The sequence below is a fragment of the Macaca fascicularis genome, chromosome 8 (genome assembly GCF_037993035.2).
Source record: "Macaca fascicularis isolate 582-1 chromosome 8, T2T-MFA8v1.1".
NCBI classification, from domain to species: Eukaryota; Metazoa; Chordata; class Mammalia; order Primates; family Cercopithecidae; genus Macaca; species Macaca fascicularis.
The window spans coordinates 89,441,047-89,453,574 of NC_088382.1; the positions used below are offsets into that span (position 1 = coordinate 89,441,047).

The 12,528-nt window shown below is 38.5% G+C and overlaps 1 protein-coding gene across 1 annotated transcript in view; it reads left to right on the forward strand.

The window, feature by feature from the left end:
* The window catches only part of STMN2 (stathmin 2), a 55,819-nt gene extending 43,924 nt beyond the window's left edge, over window positions 1-11,895 (forward strand). The window contains exons 4-5 of the mRNA XM_045398420.2: window positions 657-848; window positions 10,550-11,895. Of these exons, the coding sequence (XP_045254355.1) occupies window positions 657-848; window positions 10,550-10,609 (252 nt within the window). The 3' untranslated portion in view covers window positions 10,610-11,895. The remainder of the gene's footprint in view (window positions 1-656; window positions 849-10,549) is intronic.
* Window positions 11,896-12,528: the final 633 nt, after the last annotated feature.

A 12,528-nucleotide genomic window follows, 5' to 3' on the forward strand; every position in this document is an offset into this window, starting at 1 on the left:
ATCTGGATCTAAATCACTGAGCAACCACAGGGTTTCAAGAGAGGGTCAAAACAAAGACTTTCTGCTCTCTGTGGCTAAGTGAACACTAAGTTTGCACTGTTCTCAGATCTCCAAAGAGACTTTGGTGTATGGGGGATGGGGGTGGGGGAAAGGGAGTGTGAAATAAAAGGAGAAAGTGAATTTGATGATTTGATTGATGAAAGTTGAAAAGCTCATTGTAAGGCCTAGCCTACAGTTGATTAAAAAACAATGGATCAGGAAGATTAGAACTTGCCTCAGTCCTCAACCATTTTCCTCAGGCTTTAATGGGATATTGCCATCCAGTAATTCATTATAAATGAATTTCTGTTGCATAAATGCTTAGCAACAACTTCTTTTTAAAAAAAAATTTGTAACTCCTCAATGAGGATTCAATGCTGCTTCTTCTAAGACAGTCTGAAATATATTCACAGCTGAAAATTCAGCTAACCGCATTTCCCAACTAGCCACATTCTATAGAAAACTCTAAGCCCTGCAGATGAGTACAGACTTGACAATAGTGCTCAAGGCTGGAAATACTATTCATCGGAAAAGAACGCTCCCTCCAATTGGTGGGCTATTATTCTGCTAGGTTTGTGTTTGGATAATTATAAGATGGCTATGTTTTTCTTCCCCAGTCTCAGGAGGCCCAGGTGCTGAAACAATTGGCAGAGAAGAGGGAACACGAGCGAGAAGTCCTTCAGAAGGCTTTGGAGGAGAACAACAACTTCAGCAAGATGGCGGAGGAAAAGCTGATCCTCAAAATGGAACAAATTAAGGAAAACCGTGAGGCTAATCTAGCTGCTATTATTGAACGTCTGCAGGAAAAGGTAATCTCAGCAGAGTCCTGAGCAGATGGATATATTCATATGCAACACAGCTGGGTGAACTTCCATATGCCTGGGCACCAGAGACTAAGTCAAAATTTGTTGCAGGTGTGAGGACAACTAACTCCCATGGGCAGGGTCTCACAGTGCAGCAATGACTTAGCAGGGGGTGCAACATGGTAGAGGAGTGGGAATCCAACATTAAGGCTGGAATTTTTTCAATTTTTCCCATGATGAGTGGATTTAGGGAGGCTGATTCATGCTTTTGAAATGTGTAAGACTTCTATAGAAGCCTCACGAGGCAATCTATAAGAAAAATGTGACGTCAGAAATATTAATGTCAGTATATTATATTGATATAAATAACATTTGATTTAATATTTATATTAAATTTAATATTTATATTTATATGGCTTTAAATAGATATATTTAATTAAAATATTAAATTAGAAAAATATATTTGCCAGGAAAGGCCAGGGTATTTATGAACACTGGTAAGCCATTGGGTATAACAGCATCACATGGGACCATAGCAAAGATTGGCTCATAGGGGATGTTTCATCCAGTTCTGGTATCCTGGTGCCCTTCTCCTCAACAACCTAAATGTATACTCATTCCCATGAGTCAGGAGGAGCTGTGCTGGAGTTGCTCTGAAAAACGCTCTCTTTCACTTTTGTACTCTCTATGCTGTTTCCCACCTATCCCCTCAAAACACCTTTCCTTTGAAAATATACAGTATAGCTATGAGTAGTTTAGTTGTGTCCATTTCCAGAAATTGGATTAAGCATTGAGAAACAGGATGTTTGAGAAAGATGCCTCAATCCTTTTCTGAGCAGTCAGTCATGCTTCCCGCCAGTAGCGAGTGCCTTTGTGTGATAAGCATTGGAGATGCAGAGCAAAACAGGAGTGTGCCTGTCATCAGAGCCCTAAGAGTTTAGTCAGATGAGCCTCCTGTTTTCTGACTATTTCTCAGAGTTTCATGTCTTCTATTAGAGATGTCCCATCTCATCTAAGGTTCAAACAACCTTATCCTAGGGTTCTGATGATTCTGTTTTCATTCTCAGTCTCTGACTGCAAATACCCAGCTAGAAACAAAGGAAATCAGGCATGAAACCTTTTAAGGATACAATTGCATGGAGTCTTCATTTGTGCTCTTGAGGAATTTTTGAAAGCATTGCTGGGGAAGGGTGTGTGGGCTCTGATGCGGCAGTAAGACACTGAGGTTCTCAGAGGTACATGGACGAGGACTGCTGACTTGGGCAAGAGCTGGAATAGTTATCTGATGCCTGATCCAAAACATGAAAGTTTGGATTAAATTTTTATTTATAAGCTGGTATTTTTATACTCTCAGAACAATGTCATTGCTTTTCACCCAAATGAGTCAAGTCACAATTTGGAAGAGGCAACAGAATTTGGCTCTCTCCAGGTGATTTATGGTGGTATAGGAACATATGTTTTACTCAGATACAGGAGAGCAAAGTTCCATTTGCTGAAGTTTACTCCCATGACCATAAACCAGTCAGTCTTCTGCCATCTGCCCGCATTTTGCACTTCTCTAGAGAACTAAGGATGTTCCTGCTTGACCAGTGCTCGTAACATGGACAGCAGAGGGCCACTGTGTGATCTCTTTGAGATCACTGTGACTCAACCTTCATCTCACATCCTAGGCCCTAAAAAAATTAAGTGATGTTGCTAGGAACGGTACCTGCTGATCTCATTGCAGCATTCTCAATTAGGCCTCAATGCAAGATTTTTATCACTGGAAGTCCCAGAGCATTTTTATTTTTCAAATTGCACATACCCAAACACAGGGCATAGCCTCCTTTTTTTGTTTGTTTGTTTTTTTGAGACAGAGTCTCTCTCCGTCACCCAGGCTGGAGTGCAGTGGCACGATCTCAGCTCATTGCAATCTTTGCCTCCTGGGTTCAAGTAATTCTCATGCCTCAGCCTCCCAAGTAGCTGAGATTACAGGCGTATAGCACCTCGCCCAGCTAATTTTTGTATTTTTAGTAGAGACAGGGTTTTGCCGTGTTGGCCAAGCTGGTCTCAAACTCCTGACCTTAAGTTATCCACCCGCCTTGGCCTCCCAAAGTACTGGGATTACAGGTGTGAGCCACAGTGCCCAGACAGGGCATATCCTTCTTGATTTCAATTGTAAAATAGTTCATAAAATTTCCATATTTTATCTAGTATTTCCAGAAGTGCTAGCTTTTAATAGGCCATTTTTTTCTTCTCTGTGTGTTTTTCTCTTTACACAGCCCAGCCATGCTCAGCTCGTTTTCTCAGTCTTTCCACTCCCACCCAAATTTAGTGCCCTCCCCCATACATACATACATGCACACCTGCAGACCACTTTTCCTGCAAATAATCAACCCAAAGAGTGCTTAAAATTCCTGACATCAACCCGCAGAATCTCCAAGGATGGGACCCAGCTTCCATGCATTTTGAAAACTCTCCGTATGATTCCAATATGCAGCCAGATTTGCGAACTAGTGGTTTGTAGCCTATTCTGATTTAAATCTCAGCTGTCAGCATTCTATCCCATATCAAATAATGCAGCCAAGATAATTTCTAGGACCACATTTTTTTCTGGTATTTCATACCTAATGAGGTGTTTTTCAAATCTAATAGGATCTTTGGCCAGTGTCAGTCAAGATCTTTTATCTCCTCAGTAAAGAGGAAATACCAAATTTACTTTTATTTGATGTATATCACATAGGTGGATTTAGTACAAAATTGTTGTTTACATATTGTGAATGTGTTTGTGTATACTAAAACTACTTTGCTTTTTCCTAAAATAAGACAAAGTTTTATATTATAAGCAATATTTAGCATTTTGTTTGAATGAAGTTATTCCTATGAAACTAGAAATTTAAAAGAGGGTCAGTAATAACAGTAAAGCCAAAAGGCATGAAACTGCCAATGTAACATAAGCTGTTCTGAAATCTACCATATCAAAAGATAATTATGCTGGGCATGGTGGCTTACACCTGTAATCCCAGCACTTTGGGAGGCCAAGGCAAGAGAATTGCTTGAGGCCAGGAGTTCAAGACCAGCCTGGGAAATATAACAATACCTCATCAAACAAAAATTTAAAAATTAGCCAGCAGTGGTGACACATGCCTGTAGTCCTAGCTACTCCAGAGGCTGAGGTGAAAGGATCGCTTGGGCCAAAGAGTTCGAGACGGCAGTGAGCTAATATCGTCCCACTGCACTTCAACCTGAGAAAGAGAACAAGACCCTGTCTCTAAAACAAAAAGAGAAAAAAAAATGACTACTTCTGAAATGATACCTATTAATGAGTTAATCATTCAATGAATATGTCCTGAGTCCCTACTATATGCTTAGGAACCTTTGTAATATCAAAGGTATTTACCAACCATGTCTTTCCCAACACAGACAATAAATAATTCAACAATAAATAATATAGCACCAACAATTAGAGAATAAGACAACATGTAGTATGGTCCAATATAGACAGTAAATGCAAAGACACTGAATAATATCAGTAAAAGCAAATTCACATCAAGGTAAATTCACACCATGCGCCCACCCTTTTGATAGCCCTCACTGGCCCTATCAATGAAGCAAGAGACATGATACAACTTTGTGCAAGCTTTTCCACAATCTGCCTACCATTCAGCACTCAGTCCCTTTTCCCTTCAATTAAGAGAATTGAGCATTCAAGCATATTTTCACCATGATGCCCATAATGGTATCTTCAATGTCACTGACAGACAAATTCCCATAAACTCCTCAGAGCCCCAGCCATGTTAGCTCAAAGCCTTTAGCTCAAACTGAAAGCCTAAAGCAAAAGCAGCCCTGGCTGCACTTCAGAATCTACTGGACAGCTCTTTAGGGATTCTGATTTAATTGTCTGGAATTGGGCCAAGGACCTTGTATTATTTTAAAGGCTCACTAGTAGGCTCTAATAGTTAGCCATGGTTGAGAACTACTGTGCTAAATGTTTCTTAAATATGGTTTGTGATGTCATCATAAATTGTATGTTAGTATTTTTTGTCTTTGTTGCATAAGTGTTCTTTCTTCCTCCAAAGAAGAATGTTACACTCATTTTTTATTTCAGTTTCCTGTTTTTATAGCACCTCATCTTAACACTCCAGGCTATTACATAGAAAAGAATCAAATGCGGAGAAGGCTGTGGGAGAAGGGATGCGTGTGCCACAAAGACCTGCATTAGCTGATCTATTGATGTCACATCCAGGACCCAAAAGACTAGTCAGTGGATTATGACTGATACACTGGTGAAGTTAAAAATGTTCTTATTCTTAGAGTGATATGAGAAGTAGAAAGAGGGAGAAACGGAGAAGGGGAGGAGAGGGGAAGAGAGGAAGCAGAGAGAAAGGAAAGAGAGGGAGGAAAGACACTTGTTCTTGCCATACAGGAATGATTTAAGACACTTTCTTCCTCTCCTGATGTGTCCCTTTCTCCCCTAATGCACTACGCAGCATCCTGCAGGAAATTCACCACCTGACCCTTTTAGGAACCCTGAGTAGCAGGAGCTCCAAATGACCCAGTCAGGAATTGCAGTGAGACAGTTAGTTTTGAAAAATCAGTTAACATAGGTATAACCATTTTAACAACAATACCTCTACTCACTAAACATATAATTTTAATGTCAAATATTTAAATGTAAACTTATTGACCAATCTTTTGATGTAGTTGGGCCCAATATCTTTTCAAAAAATTGATCAGTTAATGGGAGTTCTATGGGGGTTTCTTTTCTTGCCATTATTCACACTCATGTCACATTAGCTATGATTTGCAGTTTTAATTTCTTTAAAATAGGGCAGGGACTAAAGCCATTTGCAAAATAACCTGGATATAGACTTTTTACAACTTTTCCATAGCTTTTATAGTTTATTCACCCAATATCTACTAAATAGTTCACTTTCTCACGTATTTCCAAAGGTTTCTCTCGACCCTCACAATTCTCCATCAGTGTAGCATTTAATTAAATTAGATAGTTAAATTTTCAAATGCAAATTGCTAAACAGGTGTGGAAATGCCATTGGCAACACAACCAATGAGAAGGAAAGTATGTGGCGATACTAGGGAAGAGCCTTTTCCTCTCAAGCAACTCAGCCTTTAGGAGCCATCAGACAGCAGGACAATGGAAGGAACTGAGAGGGTTAACATGGCAAGTCACTGAAGAGGACCTCTACTGAACCTTGTTTAATTCCCCACTTAAACCAGATTGTATCATAGCTTCTTTCTTTTGTAATTCTACTATATCATCTTAGTCAGTGCCAAGACTTCCGAGCTCATAACATGGTAACAAATACTGAAGGAGCTTTCAGTATTGTTTAGGAAGGAGAGAAGCAAGTAACCCAGACAAACTTGACAACAGCTTTCCCCTATCCAACCATGAAGTACAGTACTTAGGAAATAAAAGAAATTGTTTCACTATAATTCATCATTTCACTTCTAATATCTAGAAAATGTCAAATGAAAATATTATAGCCATTATTTTAGTGGCAATAGTAGAACATAATACAATGTAATTTAAAATGATAAAAATATTTTCAGGGAATAAGATTCTGTGATTCTTTCCCTAAGAAGTAATTTTGATAATATGTAACTCTTCTATAAATGTCAGTAGTCTTGGGGACACAGGTGGTGTTTGGTTACATGGAAAAGTTCCTTAGTGGTGATTTCTGAGATTTTAGTGCACCCGACACCCAAGCAGTGTACACTGTGCCCAATATGCAGTCTTTTATCCCTCGCCCCCACTCCCAACCTTCCCCCACAGGTCTCCAAAGTCCGTTATATCACTCTTACATCTTTGCATCTTCATAGCTTAGCTCTCACTTATAAGTGAGAGCATGTGATATTTAGTGCTCCATTCCTGAGTTACTTTACTTAGAATAATGGCCTCCAGCTCCACCCAAGTTGCTGCAAAAGACACTATTTAGTTCCGTTTTATGGCTGAGTAGTACTCCATGGTGTATATATACCACATTTTATTCATCCACTTGTTGGTCAATGGACACTTAGGATGGCTCCACATCTTTGCAATTTCAAGTTGTGTTGCTATAAGCATGCATGAGCCTGTGTCTTTTTCATATAATTACTTCTTTTCCTTTGGGTAGACACCCAGTAGTGGGATTGCTGGATCAACTGATAGTTCTACTTCTAGTTCTTTATGTTTTCCATAGTGGTCATACTAATTTACATTCTGATCAACAGTGTAAAAGTGTTCCCTTTTCATCACAGCCATGCCAACACCTATTTTTTTTTTTTTGGCTTTTTAATTATGGCCATTCTTGCAGGAGTGAGGTGGTATTTCATTGTGGTTTTAATTTGCATTTCCATGATGTTGATAATATTTAACTCTTTAGTTATAGATTTCAGCTATTATCAATTTACAACTATTGTATTATTTTCATCTTTTGTTTTCCTATGGTTCTGATTCACAAATAGCATTTGTGCAACCACTTACTATTGAACATATCTGATGAATGAATAATGAAATAGGAAAATGGATTAAAACTAGCCTTTATTAATTGTTTGCTATAGGCCAGACATTTTTGGAGGTACTATCACATTTCGTCCAAACAACAACGCTAGAAGAAAATACTGTGATTATCCCCATTTCACATGTAAGGAATCTGGTCTTTAGAAAGGTTAAGTCATTTGGCCAAGATCACAAGTAGACCACAGAGACTAGATTTGAACGAAAATCTCTTTGACTCCAAACCTTTTTACTAGCTGCCCATGACTCCCGATCACCGTCATCTCAATGCATGAACATGTGCTTTCTTAGCTCACACAACTCACTCCTGACCCCTCTTTTATATTGCAAGTGCATAGTCATCAGTAAGAAGAAGGATTTTTGATTATATTGACCTTGTCTTGAATTTAATTAGGCTCATATGACAGAATTCCATAGATGAAATTGGCATCCTAGGTCATATAGTCCAAGTCCTTGTTTCTATTTGATACCTAGTGAGATTAAAGGGACATTAAAAAGTAAAGAAAGAAAAGACTCCATATTTCTTACCTTCCAGGAGAGAAACCTTTCTATGAAATTAGAGGAAAGAATTAGAGGACCAGAATTTTTCCCAAAATCAACTTTCATACTTTTTTTCATATAAAAGGCATAGTTGCACACAATGCTAACATACTGCATTACATTTCCTTTATATGGATGGGAGGAAGGGGGTAAATTGCAGAAAACATTGTAAATTTAGATATGCTTGGGCCTCTGACAGTGGCTAGCAAATATCAGGAGCTCAATAATGAAATAAATATTATCAAAGAGTAGTCTTCTTGATGAACCTTCTCTGAGTATCACAACTGCCTTAGGAACCTCTGGATTCAAGGTCTGATAATTGCGAACAGTGAGCTGATAAGAAAAACAGACTGTGTGGGAAATTATATGCTTCCTGCATGACTGCCTTTGGTTCTCCCACATTTGAAATAAAGTCACATTAACATTTCATGAGTAGATATTTGATAATGTGAATGTAAAGTGTTCGAATAATAGAGTGACTAAAATGCCTGAAAACAAATAATTTTTAATTAGAAACTCATAATTATTTATTTTCTCTTTTTCCACATTATTTCAAGCTCACAAATTATATTTATTCTTTCCTATGGCAAAATCCATTTCGTTAACACTAATTTTGAGTTTAACAAGAAGTGTACTCCAAAGTAGTCTAATAATACTAATTATAATGTTTCCTGCTATGTTATCATTTGAATTTACATGAATCTTTAGACTTGAGGCTTCTTTTTCCTAGCATAGTGATGGTCTGGGCTTTTTCTCAATTTTTGCCAGAGCTCAGCTCTCACTAATTAGTTTCTTTCTGCATGAGAAAAGAATTTGCTTCATCTTTTTCCTCATAATAGCAGAACAAAAAGAAGAATCAGCGGCATCCATGCTAATTTCCCCTGTGACATTTCCAAACAGGATTTGATTTCTCTATACATGCCTTTTTCCTTCTCTTCATGGTTTTTGAACATACGCAAAAGCTCATTTAAACCAATTAAATAAAATTGTTTTTAATCTCTTTCTCTAGAGTCGACTTCCTGCTTACTCCAACTCTGTATCTTTGAAGGAAATGTAGGGTGGTTATGCCTTTTTTTCTCCCAGAATCTACACTTGAAAAGACACATTTTTCCATGCAACTATAAAATGTTCTCCTCACTCAACATCGAAATTGTATAGCAGCGATTAAGAGGGTGAGCTGTAGAGCCAGGTTCCCTGGGTTTAAATCCCACTTGTTAGTATCATGAACATGGGCAAGTTACTTTACCATTCCTGTGTTTCAGTTTCTTCATCTGCAAAATGGGGACAACAATAGAATGTCCACTATAGGATTATTGTGAGGATTAAGGGACCTAATACGGATAAAACCTGTACTGATGCAGGTCGGGTACATATTAAGTGTCTAATAAATATTCATTATTATAATATAAAGAAGCCTATAAATATAGACCCCTTGCGATTAATAGAGTTTAATGATAAGATTTACTTTATAGCTGGTCAAGTTTATTTCCCCTGAACTAAAAGAATCTATGGAGTCTCAAGTAATTTCTGGAGCTTCAGAGGGAAGGAGAGAAGCAATATAAACAACATTCTAAACAGAAATATAAATAATACCAATAATAATTAGCATCTTAAAATTTCAATTCGATGAACATTTATTTAGCACCTATGATATATGCAAGACACTGTGATTTTAGTCATCTGAGGTATAGCCATATACTAAAATATACTGGGGCCACATTTTCTCCATCAGTTCCCTCCTCAGGAAGTTCAGTTCCCAACTCAAGGCTAGTACCTTGGTTCCTTACGTAAATAAACATCCACCAGTCACATGCTATCTGCAAAGCTCTCTGCTAGGCCCTGCAAATGGAAGAAAAATGAGAAAACATAGTCCAGGCCCTCAATGAGCTTACAGTCAAACATAACAGAGGAGACAAGAACAGAGAGGGTCATAATAGAAGCTAGAATAAAAGGAAAGACTTATGCAGGTGTTCAAATGGAAAGTGAGATAAGTTTGCAGATTAGTCTTTGCAGTCTCACAAAAATCTTTGTGGAGAAAAGGACAGTGGTCATAGGGTTTAAAGAGTAAGTTTACAAATCCTGACCAGTGGAGATGAAAGACTAGCATTGAAAATTGCATGACAAGACAATTCCACTACACTGAAACATCAAGTGTATGTAGGAAAAGATGGGGGTTATGACTGGAAAAGTCACTTGGACTGTAGTTATGAAGGACCTTGACAAACAGGCCAAGAGTTTAAGAAGCAGTATAGAAAGTCTTCATCCTGAATCTAGCCCTCCCAGAGTGTCCGTCAGGATTATAAAGTCCTTAAAATATTAGTCAAAAGGAATGACATCATTAGAAATGATAGAGAAACAATAATGTGATGTTTTATTGCCTTTCTCTGGATTTACACTGTGATCCTAATCTTCAAAATTATCTTAATAACATGAACTTTTGGTCATAGTTTTAAACAAAAACAGTGTTAAATATATTTTTTAAAACACGGTAAGTCTTATAAGATCTTTTCTAACATGACATTTTATGGGGCCTATATTTTCCTCTCTTCTGAAATGAGAAAAGCTCCTAAAAGTAGACAACAAACTGGGTTACTTCTAGTCAAGCACATGGTACGCAAAGGACCAGACAACAAGGGCCTATGACATTTCTTCTTCCTTTTGTGTTTTTTAGGAGAGGCATGCTGCGGAGGTGCGCAGGAACAAGGAACTCCAGGTTGAACTGTCTGGCTGAAGCAAGGGAGGGTCTGGCACGCCCCACAATAGTAAATCCCCCTGCCTATATTATAATGGATCATGCGATATCAGGATGGGGAATGTATGACATGGTTTAAAAAGAACTCATTATAAAAAAAAAAAAAAAACAGAATCAAAAATTTAAAAAAATCAATGCGGTCTCTTTGCAGAATGTTTTGCTTGATGTTTAAAAAATACCTTGGATCTTATTTTGTAAATACTTACATTTTTGTTAAAAAATACAAGTATTGCATTATGCAAGTTATTTCATAATCTTACATGTCCTGTAACAGGCTTTTGATGTTGTGTCTTTCCACTCAAATGAATTTGCTAGGTCTGTTCTTTTTGAAGCTCCCCATGTCTAACTCCATTCCAAAAGAAAAATGAGGTCAGTAGACAGTCTATGGTGCTAGAAACCCACCATTGCCTAATGACCTAGAAGGCTTTGTTATCTCTGAGCTTGACTAAGACCATACCTAGATCACAGGTATTATGACTCCACATGAACCTTCACATTTGTTCGCTCATAATCTACTTACTGCCTAAAAACTACAAAACCAGGCTAAGAAACACCACCAGTTAGAGCATTTACTTCTGCTTCTCCTGGATTATGTGCTACAAATGTGCTTTGACTTTAGAAAGGGATGGATGAGAAGACAGATCTGAGACCAATCTGGGTAGAAGCAAAAAGTTGAACCTTTGAAAGTGCTGAACACAAATCCAAATTCGAATGGTTCAAGTAGCCGTGAAATCGCTCTTCATAAAGTGGGCTTAATTCTCTAGTTTAAGTTCTTTTGATGGAATGAATTAATTAATGTGTCAGGTGGCTTATTTGTGGATGCCATGATTGATGATGTTCATTTTAAGCTCTTACCTATAGTACAAGTACATGATGCTACTGAATATTTTTCCACTTGGAAACTGTGAGCTGGTTGTTGCATTAAAACACACATACAAACAAAATCAAAAACACTGCGGACTTTCACTCAAGCTGGTCTTTCTTCCCCAGTGTAAGGCAATCCTGCCTACTAACAACACCAACAACAAAACACTCCATCTGTGAAGCTGACGCAGTTAAGGGGGCTAGGCAGGGCATTTGTGCCAACTAAGAATCACCAGATACCCAACATAAGTACCTATCGCAGTTTTGAAGTCGTTTCTCCCCAACTCCCAACTCCTGAAGGTTGCTGCCTGCATATTTACTCTTCATTAGTGCTATTTTCCTGTATGTCATTGTGAGCAAGCTGTGATTAATAAAGAATTGGAGTTCTGTGAACTAATAAAGGTTTGGTCTGTTCTCTTGCCCCTTGGTGTGTCTGACCCTGGCGTTCAGATTTTAAAAGGGTGGCCACTGAATTAGACAGTCTCACAGGCAAAGAGATAATAAGGAGAGTTTGAAGGAAACCAGTGCCCTGCTGAGTCATTCCCCTTTGGGAGCAGCAGGCCGCATCTCTTTTCTCGTGCCCTCTGATGGACCAACACAGTGGGAGAGGTCTTCAATCTGTTCCCCTTAAAAATATACAGGACTGAACAAGGTACCGCAAGATTCAGACTGATAATTCTGAGGGAGAGAGCCCTTTTTGAAACATTGAAGGTTCCTGGCATTATCTCAAGTTCTCCCCTGTGGCCCACAGAACTCCTCCCCCAGCCTAGGCCGTCTGTTAAGATGTGATCCCTGCCGTACTGCTGAATTTTGTACTGCCAATAAACACACGGCACACATGGGCACAGCAGGGTCCTATCAGTGACCCAGATGGATCTTACAGGACCAAAGGAACCACATCCAGTTTTAGCAGAAAATCATAAATAATTGAAACCACACAGACTTGTGAATAAGTACTGTGGGCTGTGGTCCATAGGAGCTCTAACAAGCCAAGTTTAGGGTTGCGGCCACCTGGTGTCTATTTTGAATATCCT